Below are 21,052 nucleotides of genomic sequence, written 5' to 3' on the forward strand. Positions count from 1 at the left end.
TTCCTGCATCAGCCACAGAGCTAGGGGCTCTGAAAGCAATCAATATACTTGTGAGGCCATTGTTCTATTCCTGGGTGGGAAAAGGTATGGCATGGGATGTGGAAAAGAGGTAGATTTTAATTAAGTGGCATTAATGGAGGTCACAGAGCCTGATAAATTACCATCTTAATTATCCAAATTATTCAAACTCCCACTCTATTCATTAAGAATATATTAAACAAAAACCATCAAAATTAAATAATGGTGGCAGAGCTGAGGATATTATGTTCAGTTCTATAATAGGAAGAAACAGTCATACTTTTTACAATGCTCTTCCTAAAATAAGTCAGGAATAATTTAAGAAAAATATCCTTGAAGTTCTTGGGGAGGAAGAATGAGGATATTTGGTTGTCCCAGGTGCATGAGAACAGTGTACTGTACAATGATTAAGAATGGGAAAGAACCATACAGCATGACTGAAACAGAAGAATAAGAGATGAGACAGACTAAGAGAGGAAATCTATCACTGCTCTTTTAATATTTTCATCTCAATAATAAAGCTAGGAAATTAAAATAGCAATAGTTCAATTTTTTAAGAAACATAAAACATACCGATATCACATCATAATAACAGTGCACTAAGACAGTACTAAATTTTGGAGTTTATCCTTTCTTCCAAAAAAAGGAATTAGTCGCCCATTAACTAGACATCATATGGTAACTGGGAAGCTTCCTTAAGTACCAGCAACTGGTCCAAAAGATGAAAACTCATAATTCATTTGTATAATGTCTTAAGTGATAAAAAGTCTCTCACTACTCTGTATCGGCTGCTCTGCCTGGTTTCAACTCCACCAAACAAGATGCTACTGTTGACCCCTCTCCAGGTACCTCAGGCTCTCTCTCCCCGACGTCCTCCACTCTGCTCTCCTGCCTCATTTTGTGTGTTGTTTCCCCCAGATTGTGAGTTCCTTGAGGGCAGGGACTGTCTTTCTTTTCTTTATTGCATCCCTAGCACTTAGCACAGTGCCAGGCCCTTAATAAATGTTTGTTGAATTGTATTGGATAGATTGGACAATGTATATCCCAAAACAACACTGTCTAGACACAAAGTTTAATGAAAATACAAAGTTATGGATGGAAACTGATACATAAGCAGGAAGAACTGATGTTCAAAACTTAATGATCAACGAATTCTTTTCCTTTAAATATTTCTAACATCAGCATGTTTTGTTTTGCTTAAATTATAAAGGGATCTCAACACTTGATGGAATAAGTGTAAGCTTATTCAAAGGCTTTTTTGAAAAAAAATCCATTTCTCATACATATTACATATATGTGTGTGTATGTATATATACATACATACATATATAGCAAAAACTTTGCTGCAATTTAGTAATTTGAATAAGGTAAAGCTGTACTCCTCTTCTGTAAACAATGAGTATTCCTACATTCTGACTCCACAGAAATATGAAGTCAATTCATCACAAAACAATTCAAATGCCTTAAAAAGGAATCATTAGCAGTTAAATACTATTCATATTTTCCATTTAATTTATATGTGATCATAAAAATTATTTAGCATTATACTGGTACTAGAAAAAATACAGTGTATTATATGCAAAAATTAAACAGAATATTTTGAAGAAATCTACTATACCTTATGTACCTCTATTTTTGCAAATAGACTTTACCTTTTCACTTTTTAAAGATCCTTAAAAAAAACCTGTAGATAGTTTTTACTGTTTTTTAACCTAGGCCTACAAAACTCCTACTGGCCTACAATCAAAAAAAAAATGTTATTAGGTAGTGCGAAACATTTGGGATACAAGGATAAAAACAAAACAATCCCTGTCCTCACAGAGCTTACATTCTATCAGAGGAAACAACATAAATACAAAATGAACAGAAAGTTGTGTTCTTTTTTTTTTCCTTTTGCAGGGGAGAGACTAACAGCACAGGAGGGGGAGAAATCAGGCAAGGGCTCATGTAGGAGGTGACAACTGAACTGAGTTTGAAAGGAAGAGCTAGGAGATTCTAAAAGATGGAGGTGAGGGGCTAAATTCAGGCACAGAAGATAGATGATTTGTACAAAGGCACAGACACAGGAGAGGGAGTATTATCTATGACAAAAATCAGGCCAGTTTTGTTGTTGTTCAATCGTTTCAGTCGTATCCAACTCTTCGTGGCACCATTGGGGGTTTTCTTGGCAAAAATACTTCAGTGGTTTGCCATTTCCTTCTCCAGCTCATTTTATGGATGAGAAAACTGAAGCAAACAAGGTGAAGTGACTTGCCCAGGGTCACACAGCTAGGCCAGATCTGAACTCAGGGAAATGAGTTGGTTTGGCTGAACCATAAAGCATATAAATGAGAGTATTATATAATAAGCTATATTGAAAAGGGCTTTAAATGCCAGAGCAGTTTGTACAAGATCTTAGAGGTAATAGAGAGTCACTAGAGTTCACTGGGAAGGGAATGACATAGTCGTGTTGTTTTTCAGTTGTGTCTGATTCTCAATGACCCCATTTGGTGTTTTCTTAGCAAAGATACCGGAGTGGTTTGCCATTTCCTTCTCCAATTCATTTTACAGATGAGGAAACTGAGGCAAACAGGGTTAAGTGACCTGCCCAAAGTCATACAGCTAGTAAATGTCTGAGGCCCCACTTGAACTCAGGAAGATGAGTCTTTCTGATGCCAGGCTCAGCACTCTATCCACTGTGTCATGTAACTGCCTATTAACCATATCTATGTCTTTTTAAGAATATCATTCTGGCTCCCATATGTTGAATGGATTTGGGGAGTGAGAGACTTGAGATCTGGAGACCAAGCAGGAAGGATACTGTCAAAGTCCAAGACAAAGGAAATAAGTGCCTGAAGTAGGGTGATCGTGATGTGAGTAGAAAGAAGGGAACAGATGGTAGAGATGCTGTAGAAATAGAATGATCAAGCTTTGGCATTCTTAGAAATGTGGATGAATGAGGGTAAGAGCCAAAGAGGCCTCCATGATTCTGAACCGGATTACTAAAAAGGTGATGGTACCCTCAACATAAATAAAGAAGTTTAGAAGAGAGAGATGTTAGAAGTATAGCCATGGAATATGCTGGGAATAATGGGAACTGTTGAGTTTTAGATGTCTATTGGACATCCAGTTAAAGTGTTGTAGGACTAAAGCTTAGGAGAGAGACCAGGGTCACACTGACAAACTTGGAAGATATTTGCATAGAGATGACTACTGAACCAGTGAGTGTCGAGAGAGCCTAAAGAGAGAAAAGAAAGCCCAAGACAAAGGTTGGGAGGACATCCATTTTTACGGGGCAGGATTTGTATAACGATCTAGCAAAGAAACTTAGGAGAGGTCATATAAGTAGGAGGAGAATCAAGATAGAATAGTGTCACAAAAATCGAAGGAGGAGATGGTATCCAGGAGGTAAGGGTGGTAAACAATGTCAAATGCTGCAAAGAAGTTAAGAAAGATGAGGATTTTAAAAAAAAGTCCTCAGATTTGGCAATTAAGAAATCAATAGTAATTTTGAAAATAGCAATTTCAGTTGAAAAATGAAGTCAGAAGCCAGACTGCAAAGACTTAAGTGAAAAAGAGAAGAACTGAAAGGCAAGGAACATAGAGAGCTTTCTCCAGGGATCCTGGCTGTGAAAGGAGAGACATTGGCTAGTGGCTTGAAGGAATAACAGGAATCAAATGAAAGGGGATTTTTCACTTTCTTATTTAAGAGTATGGAAACCTGTACAGTTTCCAGACTGCAACAAGAAAGAAGTAGCAAGTTAAGAAGAGCTTAAAGATTAGCTAGAGGAGATGATTTTAGAAGCAGTCTAGCAGAGGAAATAGAAGGGAATGGTTTGGAGGTGCTGATAATGGAAAGAGAAGAGTAATCTCAGAGAACAATAAAGGAGGAGAAAATAGAGAACATAAAAGAGTTTTTAGATGAAAAGAAGGCTCAAAGCCAAGTGGTTTCTGGTTTCACAGTACAGTGTGAGGCTAGATCTTTTACTAAGAGAATGGGAAGACAGTAATTATAGAGGTTTGAGGAAGAAACAAGTTTAGAGTGAGGAGAGGGAGAATCAATTAGAAAGGACAAATATATTGAAAATATTAATTAGTCCTTCTCATATAAACAGGCTTCCAAGAAATGATATATCTGTTGTAAAGAAAAAAATAATAACCCATTAGAGAAAAGTACTTAAGCACAGAAGTTATACTTTCCATTTTAATCTCAATTTTACTTGGCCTTTTCTTTTTTCTGAAGGCCCAGCTTTATTTTTAAGCTCCTAGGTCACTGTTAAATTTGCACCAAAATGTTAGTTTAGTTTTCTGAATGTTTAACTCCTTGAACTATTAAAAGATTTTTTTTATGCATTTTGCTTACTGTGCTAAATTAGCCCTTTTTGTTCATGAAATCACACTAATTATTTTTTTATTATATCCTTAACATAATTCTTTCAGGCTCTATTTTTCCCATTACATTGATAATAGATGTATAAATAATTTCTTGATGTTGCTTTTATGAATGTTTCTCTTCCTGAAAAATTTTGCTCTTTTAACATAGTGCAAGTATACCTAATTTTTATAGTTTTGAGTATCTGTTTAGCTAAGTAAACTCTTTAGATTATTGAAACATGCAACAGTAAAAGCACTATGCTTTTTAATCATCCACAAAATATGAGTTAGATAATTAAAATGAAAGCTCAATATACACACATTGTAAATATTAAACATCTAAAAATGGAAACAAACCAAAACGCAAACTTTTTCATCATTACCAAAGCATTCTCTTCCAAACAAGCACAAAACTGTCAGACTTGTGTTTTGCCATAAACAAACATCTGCCAAATTTAAATATTAAAAGATTTACTATACCGAAACTATTAGGGGATTCAGTTGATGTCGCCTGCTTCACTCGCTGCATAAGAGCAATCTCAGGTTTGGGATATCTGTGTGCTAAAAATATTTTCAAAACAAATAGTTTTTATATGTCACCTAATATTTGCCTTTACTCTGAATTACCATTATTTGTTAGCAGCAAAATAATAAATGTAATACACCAAATACACTCAGAAAAAGAAATACTATTTTTTTAAAAATATAGTATGTGTATTTTTCCACATATATTCATATTTCGGAAAAGGTAAAAAAGGAATGGACTTTTTCCCCCTCAAAACAAAGATAGGTTTCATCTAAACTCAGTTCAGTAAACTAAAGTGTCTGACAAACAATGGCTGTCAAAAAGAGAATACACCTCACAAGGCTCAGGAACAGAATCCTGCTAAATTACTAAATTAGTACTGCTAAATTAGTTTATATACATCTTCAACCAATGATATGGGGATTCATCAGGGATACAACCCACTACTACACCATGCCCTTAGGTGATCTAGACCTGGGAGTACGTGTAAAGTTTAGATACAACAAAGCCTCAGTTCACATGAAGAGCAAAGTCTAAGAGGGTATAAGAAACTAAAAAATATAGCTATGACATGTAATATTATATGATACATGCCCTAGGAGGTTAAAGCAAAAAAAATGCTAATGAAGTCTTATGAATTAATTCAATAGACTAGTCATCCAAGTGCACATCATAATCTAGACATCAGAGATTTGTGATCCATTCGTTTTTGGGTTTTTTTCCCTATATTGGTTATTATACTGATCTACTGAGGAGACACAGTCTCACTAACAAAGTCCAGTACTATTCTGGGGCTTAATGCAATCAGGAAAACGTCATCTGTAAACAGAAATGTAACAGACTTCACCATTTTTTGGGCATATGACTTGCATTTGAATTCTGTGCGAAACATCCTCTACAAATGTTGTGATCACTTCTATATAACATGTTAATCAGGGATTCTTAACTTTTCTGTGTCATTGGACCCCTTTGGCAATCTGGTTAAGTGTATGCATCTCTTCTCAGAATAAATTTTAAAATTCATAAAACAAAATACATAGGATGACAAAGGAACCAAGTGGACTGAAATACAATTATCAAAATTTTTTTTAAAATATGTTCACAGACCCCAGGTTAAGAACCCGTGATATAAATGAACAGGGAGTGGTTGAACAGTTCTCCCTCTGGCAGCATTTATTAAGGAATCTTACATATGACCTTAACATGTGCAGAAGACACTCCTTGTATTTGAGGAAGGCTTTAAGGCTACATATTTTTAATGAATTAAATTACACAAAAAAATCAAAACGCAACAAAGCAGAACTGTATATTCTCTACACCTTTCAGTTAACCATGCAATTGAGCCAGTGTAGGCTTTTGTTTCATCATTTGTAGAAGCCTCTTTCTTTTGTTACCATAATTTCACCGAGGTCAGTTATTTTTTACAGATTTCATAAGGCTGAGAAATTAGCGTGTATGACTTAGTAGTTATGTCCTCCATCACCTTTCCTAGATAATAATACCATTCATGATTTTTTTCTGTTCCTTTACTCCATTAAAATAAATAAATACCATATCAGCATCTCTATATGAGGGGCAGCTAGGTGGTGCAGTGGATACAGCACCAAGCTTGAAGTCAGAAACACCTGAGTTCAAATCCAATCTCAGACACCTACTAGCTGTGAAATCCTGGGCAAGTCACTCAACCCTGTTTGTCTCAGTTTCCCCATCTGTAAAATGAGCTGGAGAAGGAAATGACAAACCACTCCATTATCTTTGCCAAGAAAACCCCAAAGGTAGTCACCAAGAGTCGAACATGACTGAACAACAGCTCTATTATGAGGGATACTTACATCAATGGGATCAGATATGCCCTAAATTATGCAGAGTTTGAAGGAGATCTTTAACAACCACTCCATCTCCCCTCTCTTTGTGCATTCCTGGAACATGCTCTTTCCTTATTCCCACCTTTCAGAATCCTTATCTTCTTTCATGTTCCATCTTAGGTTCTAGCTCTCCTATGAAAACTTTCCCTAATCCCTACAGTTATTAGTCTCTCCCCCCTCAAATTATCTCTTATTTATTTTTTGGTTTATATGTTGTATCCTCTCAGTTGAGAACTAAGACTGTTTCATTTTTATTTATATTTCTGTCCTTAATGCATACACAGTGCCTTCCATATAGCAGAAACATAATAAAGGTTTTTCAACTGAAGAAAATGAAGGAGAGAGGCAGACAGAGAAGAGATAGGAAGATATTAAAGAAGTATCATTTTTTTGCCCAGGAATTCAACAAGTGAAAATAGAGGAATGAGGGCAATCCAAGTATATGTAACAGAGAGCGCAAAGGCATGGAGACACAAATAAGTGCATTTATGTGTGTTCAGGGGGTAAAGAATAGTCCAGTGAGCTGGAATGAAAGGGCATCCAGAGGAATAATATGAAAAAATGCTGGAAAAGTGGGTTGGTGCTATCCACATCCAGAGAAAGAACTATGGAGTCTGAATGCAGATCAAAGAATACTATTTTAAGGGGGTTTTTTTCTTTCTAGTGGTTTTTCCCTTTGTTCTGATTATTCTTTCACAACATGAGTAATGTGGAAATATGATTAATATGATTGTACACATATAATCTATATCAGATTGCTTGCTGTCTTGGGAAGAGGGGTGGAGGAGGGAGGGAGGCAGAAAAATTTCGAACTCAAAATCTTATAAAAACGAATGTTGAAAACTATCTTTACAAGTAATTGGGGAAAAATAAAATACTAATAAGTAGAAAAGTTTTTAAAAAAGAAGTGGGTTGGCACAAGATTCTAAAGAGTCATGAATGCAAGACAGTTAAGTCTAAACTTTTCTTTGTGGCAATATGGCATCGCTAAAGATTTATGAGCAGAGAAAAGACATGACCAGACAGATCTACAGATCTATGAATAAGGAAAATTACTCTGACAGTGGTGGAAAAATGGACTATAAGTGGGGAGAAGGAGTTAAAGGAGTTGAGAGTTGGGAGGACCTTTAAGGACTATTACAACAGTCAAAGGAAGTGTCAACAAGAGCCTCTACCACAGTGCTAGCAGTGGGTATAGATAGGAGGGGAACAGATGCAATAGATGTTATGGAGGTAGAATCAACAAGACTTGATAACTGATTTGAAAATGATCAATGAGAGGAAATGCAACAGACAAAGATAACCAAAGGATATTGAGAATCACATCGGAGTTCTAAAAATACAATATATAACAAAGGGTACCTGCCTTCAATAAGTTTGCTGTCTAGTTAAACAATGCTAAAATATATGAACCAAAGAATTAAATTATTTATTAAAAAAATAACCCCCTTTCCCCAGAAATAATTCCTTTAATAATATATTCTGTTTCCAGGAATCCAAGCAAGATAAGCTCACCAATCTATAGCATGAAAGCCTCAATCTTATTCCTCAAACTGGAGTATTTAGCCATGTCTAATTTAAAAAAAAAAAAACATATATCAAGCACCTGCTAGGTGTAAAGCACTATCCTGAAGAATATCTGCCATTCCATGAGTTTTCATATATCACTAATAGCAGCTCACCAATCACAGGTACCAATTCTTTCAGTACTGAGATCTGAGATCTTTAATTCATTAACAACACCAAGCACTTTCTTACCATCTTCCACATTTATCTTTGGTTTCAGGTCCCCAATTACTATTCACTATCTTTCCCAATCCAAAGAGTTTTCCTTGGGTAAGAAAACTGAACCAGATCATAAGTAATTATTCTTTCTTTTTGTCATCTACTATTATCATTCCTACTCTCCTAAATAATGGTTCTCTCTCTTCTCTGAGCTTCCTGCCTCCAATGGAGTCCAGGCAAAAGCTAAGGCTGAGGTGCTAGCTGGAAATGCAGGTGAACATGTCTAGCAGCAACTGGAACTCAGGTGATGAAATGGGGTTTGATATATGTGTATGTGGAGAATGTAGACATTCTACACAAAGAAGTGATAACTAAAGCCATAAAACTGCCAAGGAAAAAGAACAGAGAAAGAAATGAGAGCTAAAGACAGTTTAAGGAACATCCACTTCCAAAAGTGAAAAGAGGAAGACAAACCAGTAAAGAAGACTAACTATAAGCAGTATAGGGGTTCTTCAAACCACACTTCCTTATTCTTCCTTCTCAGGCTCCTTTACTGGATCGTCATCCAGGTCACATCCCCTAACTATGGGTATCCCCTAAAATTCTCTTCTCTTCTCCCTCTATACTGTCTGGTTTGGTGATCTCATCAGTTCCCACATATTCTCAACTCCCATGCAATTATCAACTCTATACAGATGCTTCTCAGATCTATTTGTCTAGCCCAGGTGTGGGGAACTCATGGCCTTAAAGCCACATGTGGCCTTCTAAATCCTTAAGTGTGGCCTTTTGACTGAATCCAAATTTTACCCATTTTACACTGAAATGACATAGTGGATATCTCAAATCGGATGACCCATAAACATCTTAGACTCAATATATGCAAAACTGATTATTTACCCAAAAAACCCATTACTCCCTCCCCAAAAAAACTTTCCCCTCTTCCCAACTTCCACATTGCTGTGGAGGACACCACCATTCTCCAGGCACCCAGGCTCAACTTTCATTCAACCTACATATTCAATCTATTCCCTGAATCCTGTCATTTCTGCCTTTGCAACATCTCTTATATACACCCCCCTCTCTCCTCTGACACAGCATTAACCACACTGGTCTAAGTCCTCTTCAGCTCATGCCTAGACTATTACAATGGCCTTCCAATTGGTCCTCTCACCTCAAGACTCTTTCCACTTCAGTCGATCCAACCACTCAGCTCTCAAGATGATCTTCCCCAGGTCTGACTATGCCATTTCCCTATTCAATAAACTTCAATTGCTCTCAATTACCTCCAGCATCAAACCTACAATCCTCTGTTTGGCTTTTAACACACTAACGTGACCCCTGCCTACCCTTCCAGCCTTTTTACAATTTCCTCTCTTCCACAGACTCTATCGGCAACACTAGTCTTCTTGCTGTTTCTTGCATAAGACACTTCATATCCCAACTTCTTCCTTTTCATTGGCTGTCTTCCAAGCCCAGAGGGCTATCCCTCCTCTTCTCTGCCTCCTGGCTTCCTAGAATATCAGCTCAAATCCAACCTTCCACAAAAGGCTTTTTCTAGTTTCTCCTCAGTGATACTATCTTCCCTCTGAGATTGCCTCCAATTTACCCTGTATACATCTTGTATGTACCTAATTGTTTGCGTGTTGTTTCTGCCCATCAAAATGTAAGTGGAGGAGCTCTTCTGGTCTTTCTTGGTATCTCCAGCACTTCTCACTACTTGACAAAATGCCAGATAACTTGATTTATTGTTTCCTAAGTTAGCCATAAAGGTGGGGTAAAATTGAAAGGACCAATGTCTGAACTAAACCTTCAACTTTTGAGTCCAAGAACAAAAAATCTAGCTAAAATACATAGAAATTTATAGAACTTCAACCTATGCAGAGATGCAAAGAAAGTTCTCATAATCTTATATTCTTCTAAATTTCAAATGTAACCAAATTCCATTTTTTAAAAAAAAGTAGAGTCAAGGTGTCCATTTTAGCAAACACATACACACACACACACACACACACACACACACACACACACTCTCTCTCTCTCTCTCTCTCTCTCTCTCTCTCTCTCTCTCTCTCTCTCTCTCTCTGCATCAACAGGTTCCTCTGCTCAAATTCTGCCTCTTGCCATATCTTTATATGGCTATAAGAGCTTCTTCATTTCTAACCCTGCTCAAACTGCCAGATACTCAATATCTTAAGCTATAGAAAAAGGAATCATTACATTCACACCAAAATAAATTGCAAATAATTTTTTGTTCACAACATCATAGAAAAATCAAAGATCCGAAAGGGCCCTTAGAAATCATCTACTTCAACCTTAAATTAGATGTGGAAATTAAGGCCCAAATATGTAAAATTACTTCTCCAAGATAACTGGTTAATGCCACAGCTGATACGAAAACCCAGTTCTTGACTCCTAGTCCAGTGCTCCTTCTGCTATAGCCAATGCATCATTGCTAAATTTGTTGATTCTAGATGAAATACAAAAGGTACTCCTGAGTTCTGAAAATGTATCTAAAAACATATCAAAACAGGTCTCTGCTTTAAAATGAATAACGTGTGTATATCCAAACGTAAAACTAAATCTACTCTGAGTTTGGAATAATGTATATTAAGGTCATGGCAAGCCAGAACTCAAATTCTGTAGACACTAAATCTAGTTTTCTGGACTAGATATTTAGATAAAAATTATCCTGTAATTTCCAACTAGCTCTCATCAATTTTTATGCAAAATAATCCCTTCTCCTCATGGCATGGTTAAATGATCTTGGCATCCATTTAATGCAGCTTCCCTAAGGAAACATTTCCAAAAGTCCTTCCTAAGCACTGAAAAACTATTATTCTTCAGGTAGAAACATCTACAGGTATACCATTTAACGGCAAACGGCCCTGGGCCATTTTAACAAGCAGGGAATGTTCTGTTTAAAAACACTGGTGTAGAAATCAGCACAATACAATGACTTCTTACATTCACAGCATAAAGGTCAAACAATGAAATGTGTCACCACATCTCCAAAAACTTCCACAAGGCTTAAAAGTGATTTAGAAAAATAGTCCAACTATGTTCATCTGCTCCAAAGGGTCTTGAGCAAGTGATACAGTGGATAGCATTGGACTTGAATTCAAGAAGACCCGAGTATAGATGTTACTTCAGATCCTTACTAGCTATGCAACCCTGAACATGTCACCTTCCCTCTCAGCCTCAGTTTCCACATATGTAAAATGGGGATAATATTAGTACCTATCTCACAGGACTTTTGTGAAAACCAAGTGAGATAATATATGTAAAGAACTTTCACAAATCTTAAAGAACTACATAAATGCTAGCTATAATTATTATCATTATTCAGTTATTAAATTATTTCAAAAACAAAAGTTACGGAATTGATACAGTATGTTTCCCCTATTGGGAAATATTTTCTAACCACAGATGAGTGACGCTATGCTTGTATGTACTAAGATTTCTGAATAAGGCACTTTAAAATAAACAAGAACTTATTACCTATGTGTATGTTTCAGTGTAAACTTTCACTAAAAGTACTACTCTGATACTTCATCCATTGGGTAGAAGAAATGCTGGGTTCTTAAAGATTCTTATGCCACTGAAACACAAGCTCTATGATTACAGCAAATGTTAATAACTCCATCACCCTGTAATAGTCACATATTCATGACTTGCTTTTATGTTTAAATCTCTGAACTAGCTTCTTCTATCTCTTGTACCACCACACCTTCTCAGAGATAAGCACACTGCACACCAAATGCCCTACCCTCATTCTCTACCACAAAGACATTCTGCACAAAGAGAGGGAATTCACAGTCAACCTGGTAACAAATTTATTGGTATCCATGCCCAGTCAATTCTTGTTTGGGACAGTAAATAGCATGATACATGATGTTTATCTTTCTCAGAAAGAGCCTGAGCTCTGTTAATTAGTAATAGAATGATTTAAGTAACCACATAGGTGTGCAGAACAAACATGGGATGATAGCCACCCTTCCTCATTGGCATCATCAAGACAGTCTGTCCCTATTTGTAAATGCTAGAACCAGACTTAATATGGAAACAGCATGGGTTGCTAATCAGATTAAAGGTACCTTGGAGACTGACCAATCAACCATCACAAGTGATCTAGACTAGCTGATGCTATTCTTACGGATACTTCTTTCTCCAGTGAGACCGTACCAAAGATGGACAAAATGGGAGAACTGACCAGTTCAGCGTTTGGGCAGTGTCTCACATTATCTCCACAAATACTTGTTATCTGTGAAACTGATAGTGTATTCCAGAGCACAGGAAGGTGAGGTCCCAGGCCAGTTATGTTAAATAATGGGGTTGCCAACTAAAAGCGACCAGGAATGGACTTCATGGCTACTGAATCTGGCCTTATCCTGTGTCTTCTTCGATAAACATCTCTAGTCTTACAACTGTCTTTCTCCTTTGGTTATTTTCAGCACCTTATAATTCAAATCTGAGCTCTATACAGCTTGTTGTCAGACCAATACACAGCATCAATCAGGCAGAACAGCTTTTGAATAAACAACTGGTATGTCTGCCTTCTAAGACCCAGTACAGGAAAATTCAGGGCTCATTACCAAATTGGTTTTAGAGTGATAATTTCTCAGCCACAATTAACACTCAAAGACAATTCACTAAGTTAGAAAGGATTTATAATCTATGTAGAAAGAGTAGCCATACCAATAAAATTATAGATCCCAGAAATATTAAAGTATATTAATGAGCAGCTGATCAAAAACAGAGCATCCAAGTTTCAAAAGTAGAATGGGCTGCTTTGGGAGGTAGTGAAATTCCTGTAAGTTTTGCTTTCAAGCAAAAGCTGGATACCCACTAATCAGGGATGTTGTAAAGAGTTCTAGTCAGGCGTAGTTAAGGTTCAATGATTCTGAAAGGTCACTCTGAAACCTTAAGATTCTGTGAAGTTACGTGTTGACTTTTTTTGGGGGGGGGTAGGCATTGGGGTTAAGTGACTTGCCCAGGGTCACACAGCTAGTTAAGTGTTATGTGTCTAAACTCAGGTCCTCCTGAAGCCAGGGCCAGTGCTCTATCCACTGCACCACCTAGCTGCCCCTTGACTCTTCTTTGAAAACACTTTAAAACCCTATCTAACTTTATGAATACATTTAGCTAAGAAGTTTTGTCATCAAAGAATAATACAAACCAAATACTCATAAAGAGGAAGAAAAAGAAGAAATAAATTCATAGTGACACAAAGTTCTAATCAAGGAACAAAATTTTCTTATTTAGTTTGTACAAAGTGAAAAAATTCAGACTAAATATTTTCATTTTTTAAAACCCATTTTTAAGAACAAATTTTCTTAAGCAGTCATTCAAGTCATATAATAATAACATGAGGTTTTTTTTTTTAAGGTTGGAAATAAATTGATTTGTAATATAAAATGACCTCTGCTTTGCAAATTAAGGCAAACTATCAGATCTTTCAGAGAATCAAAGATGGAAAGGATCTCTGAGTTCATTTACAATATCTCTGAAGAATAGTCATCCCAGACTGCTCTTGAAGGCCTCCATCAAGGAAGATGTCATTACTTCCTGAAAAATTCACTTTTAGAAACTGATTGTTAGGAAATTTTTCTCTATATCAAACTAAAATCAGTCACTTTTTCTCCAAATCCTCTCGTCTAGAGACAAATAATAATAATAACAACAACAATAATGATGACAATAATAACAAAGACAGGCCGGCAATGGAATAGGGACACAAAAACACAGCATGGTACTTCAAGAATAATGTCAAACACAAAAGCTTCTCAGAATGTGCTACGGTCAACAAGAAAAACTCATCCAAAAGGGGGGTTAAGAAAAGAATCAAATGGGGCAGCTAGGAGGCACAGTAGACAGAACTCTTTGGCCCTGAAGTCAGGAGGACCTGAGTTCAAATTTGGCCTCAGACCAAACACTTGACATTTACTAGCTGTGTGACCCTGGGCAACTCACTTAACTCCAGTTGCCTAAAAAACAAACAAACAAAAAAGAAGATCAAAGGATAGGGCCACTGTTTGGGATAAATGGAATAAGATAATAAGACCCCACCATCCTTCCAGTGACCCAAATTCACCACTAGCCTGAGGGAAAAAACTGACAAAAGAGGCACTCTTCCCCCTCACCTTCCTTTCTCTACTACTCCTAAAGAATGAATTAACCCTTTCTGCAGAAGAGTTACTTTTCATGAAAGATGAAATAAGATCAAGCACTTTATGGTTTATATGGCCAGCTATTTTTATATGTAATAAACAGTATCCAAAGAGCCAATATAGATAAGAGAATAGAAAGGACAAATTAAGACTACAGCTGAGTCAGCAAACAGTATATCTTACTCTAGGACCTTTCCCCTTCAGTGGAGACAAAGGCTGAAAAATCCACTGTGATACCTAAACCCTCACCTCCACTCTTCCCACCCCCCCCAAAAAAAAGCACCGCTGGCCTTCTCACATGTTTGGAATACATGGGTTCCTAACCTCCACCTCCTTCTTTAAGATTCAGCTTAAGCACCACCTTATTTTGCATGAAGTGAAACTTTTCTAGAACCTCTCCCACCTCCAAAAGCTACTGCCCTGCCTTCCGTACTACCTTGTATTCAGCTACCTGTATTAACTTTATATTTCTACTGTACATATTTATATATGTACCTGTCTCTCTCCATTAGAATGTAAGCTTCTTGCAAGTGGGGACTACTTCATTCTTTGTACTTTTGTCCCCAACACCTAGTATAGTGCCTGAACTATAGGTTCAATAAGTGTTGATTAACTGAAAGTATCTCTAGTATATAAGATTCGGTTTAACCTCTGCCTCCTAGTTCCAGACACAGTATGAGTCACTTGAGAGGAAGGACTGTCTCATTTTTTTTTCCCATTAACATATTCAGCCTTTAGCTGGGTACCTATGTGACTAGTATCAAGGAAAAGTGGCTAATGTTGGTAGTGGTAGGAGACTACAGAAGTTGGTTTTAGAGGCCCAAAGAGACATTCCTATTACCTGGTCACTTGGGATCTGGGCAGGCCATAAAAACAGAACAAATCATAGAGTTAGAGCTGGAAAAGGCTCTTAGGTGATGGAGATACAGGGAACCAGTGGCAGTTTCCCAGGAAGCAGATTTGGTAGAACCATACTCTTTCCTACACTTCTATATAAAATAGCAGAAAATAAAAGGCATTGTGGTATAATATTAAAAATAGCACATGGACTGCAGACAAAGTTGATTTAGATTCTAGTCCTAGCCTGTCACTTACTAGCAAAGGACTAGACATAATTTGGGCAAGCCATTTAACTCTTGGGTCTCAGGGACTTGTCTATCTCATAAGAGTTTTTTGAGGATAAAAGATCATAATGAATGGGAAAGCACTTGAAAAAATGCCCAATGGAAATAAGTTTGAATAATGCTTACACTTAGATCTCTCCCTAATACCTATACCCTTATCAACCAAGAAACTCTGTCATAACTCAATCACAGTACCCCTATTGCCTGTAACGTCTTCATAAGTTACCAATTGTCTAAACCTCTACTTAAGTAATACAATATTTAAGTATGAGTTGAAAGGGAAAATTAGAAAACCAATGCCAAACACACCCCTTCACATATACAGAAGCCCTTTACCGGGAAAAAAAAACTATAAAGACATTCTTACTGGATTTACAAACTCATAAATAAAACCCTTTATGAATGGTAACATTTTAGAATTTTTTTCAGCTATTTACAATTTAATTAACAGTCAATCAATAAATATTTATAAGCATCTACTATGTGCCAGTAACTTCGCTAAACAGCAGGGATACAAAGAAACTTAAAAGAAAGGCCCTGCTCTCAAAGAGCTCACAGGCTCACAGGGAGACAATATGCAAACTACGTACAAACAAGCTACATGCAGGATAAATTGGAAAACTGAATTGCCATACTATGAAAGCTGAATCCTGACAAAATTTACAGAAGCATCTGAAGAAACAATTCTAATTACCAGTATGAATGTATTCAGCAGTTTTAATACTACAAGATAAATATCTAAATGTTATTCCAATAATGTCAGCTGTGCAATCAAAACATCAAACTGCCAAAAACAGAGCCAGCAGAGTCTCTCAGAAAAGAAATAGATTTTCTCTGGCAAAATGGGTCAACTTAGTAACTAAACTCATATGGCTTAGATAAGGAAAATGTCAGGGTGCTCAAGGAAGCAATGAAAAGATCACCTTGTAACAACTCTCATTTAAATTTGTAACTTATCAACTAATACTAGACATCTTCAAGGAAAAGGCCGGACCACTAGCATCAGGGATGCTGTAGAGAAGGCTTATATTCAGGCAAAGATTGAACTAGATGTCTCGTGAGGCTGTTATGGTATAATGTTCTTCTCAAACTATATTGCTGCCAGGAGGACTAACCAAGAAAAGGTCAAGCCAAAACTGGCTTTTGGAAAAACACTACCTCCTGGATCTACCTCAAGACAACAGGGAGTAGTAACACAAGGAAAGATGAAAATTACTTTCAAATCATCCTGATAACTTCTTGGCCACCCCCTATCCTTCAAGGGTCCAAAAGTCTGATGTTCTTGTAACTCTGTATTTTACCTACATCGATTCTAGAGCACTGACCCCAATTTAGCACCTACCAAAAGTCTATACTTTAGCATCATGTATGGTCACAAAGCATGTGGTTGTGCAACAGACATTACTGCCCAACAGCTTCACCTCATTAATGAATTCTAGTTTTTTACATTTTCTGGCTACGATCTTCAACTACTAAGCTGAATTAAATGAAAGTCTGTGGAGAAATGTTTACTCTCAGAGATTTTCTTTTAACTACAAATTATCACTTAGATACAATTCCTTGCTTTTCTACTAAAAGCAGTACCTACTTAAAAAATTATGCACTAAAACCAAACAGGTACATATCCAAATTATATTAAGTCATCTGCCTTAATATACCACAACATTCATGACATTAAAAAAAAGAGAAAATCTCCTAGAATAGAAAATATATACTAAATAGTATTGTATAAATTTTGAGTAACTAAATTGTATTCCCAAATTTTTAAACTATTTAAGGCACAATGTGTAAACAAATTTGAACTATATAAAGAAATACAAAATACAAAAATAATCTTTTGCTTTACTTACAAGAAAATTGATTCTTAAGCTTTATCTCAATAGGATGGCTGATATATAGATGAAATGACCAAATAGAAACACTCAAATTTCTCCAGAAGAGCATATGGCCATGCTTAACCAGTGACGATTTCTACTTTCTGTAATGCTTCCTCATCACGTCTACTGTACATCATTTAGCTGTATAAGTCTCCTTTTCAAGGACACAGAGGATTTCTAAGCTCATGAAGGGCCCATCCTAAATATGAACCTATTTTATTAGCAGTCAAGCTTACAATACTTAGAATATTTAAGGGGGGATTTACACAGCTAGAACTAGAATCAGCCTTTCAGCGTTCTGATTGCTAAGCCAAAAACAAAGAAAAACAGAACATTTTTCAGTGTGAATTAGGTAATTCAGAATGAGCTATACATGTTTTAAATATAAACTCTCCTGCAGTAATAAGTTAATGAATATGATAAACTGAATATCCTATTTAGATATGCTATACCAAATTGAAATTTGGATTAGAATACAACAAAATATGGAATACAAACTATACTGAACATAATTGAATCTTTAATGATTCAGATAGCACTTATAATGTAGTGCTTCAGTGATTATTATAAACATCTGCAAAGTTTCTTGATTATACAGCACTATTTAGCTGATCAGATTCTTCACAAGAGTTTACTGTACTTCATTGCCTACCACACTATATTTCCTATATTCTCACCAATATTTCTCTATAAATCCAAAGTTGATTACTAATTTTAGTAAAAATCCACAGAATTTGTCCAGATGTTAATTCAACAATTTACTCTCTGCAAGTTTTAGGCCCTTTATGCAAAAAAACTACATTATTAACATTGTGTATATTTTTCAGTCCTACTCAAACAAACATTTATTGAGCATCACCACAAGCAAAGTACAATGGGGGATGAATATAACAGTTTCTGTCCTCACATTCAAATGTGTAAGTTTCCCTATAAACTCTTAATACAGAAATAAATTTTTCAGTTGTGCAAAAAGTGTTTTTCAAGGGTTGCCATACAGTCATATCCAAAGACCCTTACATCAATCTCAAAACAGACTTAATTTCCAAAGCAACATATCTACTTATATACATACACAAAACAAATGTTTTAGAGTGGTTGCTTATAAGTCAGGAAGGAACCACGGCCTCATGTGAGTTTATGGAGGAAATTCAGAAAAATAGCATTCCACGATGCGACCATAACTATTAGGATTTATAGCAAACATTTGATGTGCTGATGACAAAATGCTCAGTCTGTGTGTCTCTATATAGTAACACACAAATTCCAGATACACACATGCACACAATTAAATGGTCTCACATAGCATTATGTTGCTCTAAATGTTTAATAATTTAAGTTTAGGGTGTTACCCATAGTGTAATGCAGGTGAATGTAAACAGCATCTGGGATCCCAAGCTACTATAAATTCCTGCACTAAAAAAAAGCAGGTAAAAAGCACAACTGTGAAATTCCAGGAGAAGTAGCATAGATAAACCATGTAAAACAATTTAGTATCACCTGGTTAAGGTAGACAACATTTTGCAAATAAGCCAGGGTCATACTTTTGTAATGCTCTCAGCAAAGAGTCCCTATCCCAAATCATTGTGTCCTAAAGTGTGAACTGCTCAAAAAAAGGGTGATATTTCTACCAGGGAAAAGATACACATTTTAGTTCAAATCAGTATTTAATATTCTTGGATTAACATTTGTTTCTCTCCTGTTTAAGTAACATTTTGAAAACTTGATTCATCTCAGCCTCTGTTGTCCATCATTGTCATCATTTCAAGTTTCCTGGATTTTTTTTTCCTCAACTCAAACTACGAAATAAACGCTGCATATTGCCACCATTTTGGAGAAAATACAGACTTGAGTTTGGGGTCATTTATTTCAACTTATTTATCTGGGCTGCTTTGGTTTTCCTAAGAACTAGTACTAACACTAATCCATACCAAAAGAAACTTCCGATTTATTGACTTCCCCCCCCTTCGGAAAATGGGTTCTTACATAGGTGCTTAATTTGTGCATAACCAAATCCATTCGAGCTACCTTCTATCCATTCAAAACAAACATTTCATTGAGCCGCTTAAACGGATGTAAGTTGCATTCTAAGAAAACAATCGGCTAAGAGTATCACTTGAAATGCTAGGTCAATGCCCCATTTCTTGAAAAGAGCTGTGTCTTCAAGAATGTATAGGCACTTAGTAGCACTAATTGGAAGACATTGACATGCCACACACCCTACACTAATATGAGGAAGGGGCTGAAGTTCAGAGTTTGGGGAGGTGAGAGGGAAAAGCAGCCCCCCTCCCCCCCAAAAAAATGCCAGCCCCCGATTTGCAGGGCTCGGGAAGGCAGAGGCTTCCAGGCTGGCGCTGGGAGCATCCCGGCGGTCACGCCCCTCGCAGCCTGGCAGGTTTCACACTTATCTAACTCGCCCGGGAGGGGCAGGGGGCACCTGACCGCGACGCGCCAGCGGCCCCGGGGGATGCGCGAAGCGGGCGCAGGGGCGGCACACAAGCAGCTGACCAAGGCGGGGTGACGAGGCGGTGCCCGAGAGGCGGGGGACGCGGAGCCCCGACCCTCGGCTCCGGCCCCTTACCTTGGGCTATGGCAATGGACTCGAAGCGGTGCAGCTCCTTCAGCAGGCAGCTCCTCTCGGTGGAGTGCAGGCTGTAGATGAAGTCGCGGGCTCCCTGCGCCGTGTTCAGCGCCTCCATGGGCTCGCGCTTGGGGTGGGTGCCCAGCCCCCGGGAGGGGCGCGGCGCGGCGGCCGAGGCGGCGGCCAAAGCGGCCGAGGCGGAAGGCGGCCGGAGGAGCAGCGCCGGAGCCCCCGCCGCACCACGCGGGCGGCAGCCGGGCAGGGGCCGCAGGCTGTGCGCAGTCCGGCTCCTCAGCAGGGGCAGCAGCAGCCGGGACATGCTGGGGGATGGGAGGGGGTCAGGAGGGAGGCAGAGGGAGGGAGCCGCGGGGGAGGGACTCCGACCCGGGCTCAGCCCGACCCCGCCCCGATGCCCCCCTGACAGGCGGCCGGGGCGCCGGGCACCATTCACTCCCCGGGACCAGCGGGCGGCGGCTGCCGACTCGAGTGCCCCGCGGCTCCTCCTCCGGGCACAACTTTGTCTGCGGGCGGGCGCAGCGGCGAGCAGACCCTGCCGGAGCCGGGGCGCTCGCGGGCTGAGCCGGAGCCGGGCGGGCTCGGTGTGTATATTTGTGTGTGTGGGTCTGTCTCCTCTGCCGCTGGGAGGGATGAGTCAGCCGCACACCGCCCTCCCGCCGCCTCGGCTCCTCCTCCTCGTCCTCCCAGACTTCAGCGTTCAGTCAACGCGGCTCCACGTCTTCAAGGGACCCGCGCCGACTGAACCGGGCCGCCACCGCCGCCGCCCTCCGAGGCCGCTTTGGGATGGTGGAGTAGAGAGGC

The 21,052-nt window shown here is 38.3% G+C and overlaps 1 protein-coding gene across 4 annotated transcripts in view; it reads right to left on the reverse strand.

Annotated features, from left to right (window-relative positions):
- The window catches only part of TMEM65 (transmembrane protein 65), a 56,044-nt gene extending 34,996 nt beyond the window's left edge, over positions 1-21,048 (reverse strand). The window contains exons 1-2 of one of the 4 annotated variants that reach the window (XM_078153724.1): positions 20,234-21,034; positions 4,852-4,932 (exon numbers count right to left, since the gene is read on the reverse strand). In XM_078153724.1, coding sequence (XP_078009850.1) covers positions 4,852-4,932; positions 20,234-20,552 — 400 coding nt within the window. In that variant the 5' untranslated portion in view covers positions 20,553-21,034. Of the gene's footprint in view, positions 1-4,851; positions 4,933-20,233 lie in introns of all 4 variants that reach the window. The other 3 variants (XM_020964948.2, XM_078153725.1, XM_020964949.2) reach the window with 3 other exon arrangements.
- Between the last annotated feature and the right edge of the window lie 4 nt (positions 21,049-21,052).

This window comes from Phascolarctos cinereus, unplaced genomic scaffold, assembly GCF_003287225.1.
Source record: "Phascolarctos cinereus isolate Bilbo 61053 unplaced genomic scaffold, phaCin_HiC Scaffold_4;HRSCAF=312, whole genome shotgun sequence".
NCBI lineage: Eukaryota > Metazoa > Chordata > Mammalia > Diprotodontia > Phascolarctidae > Phascolarctos > Phascolarctos cinereus.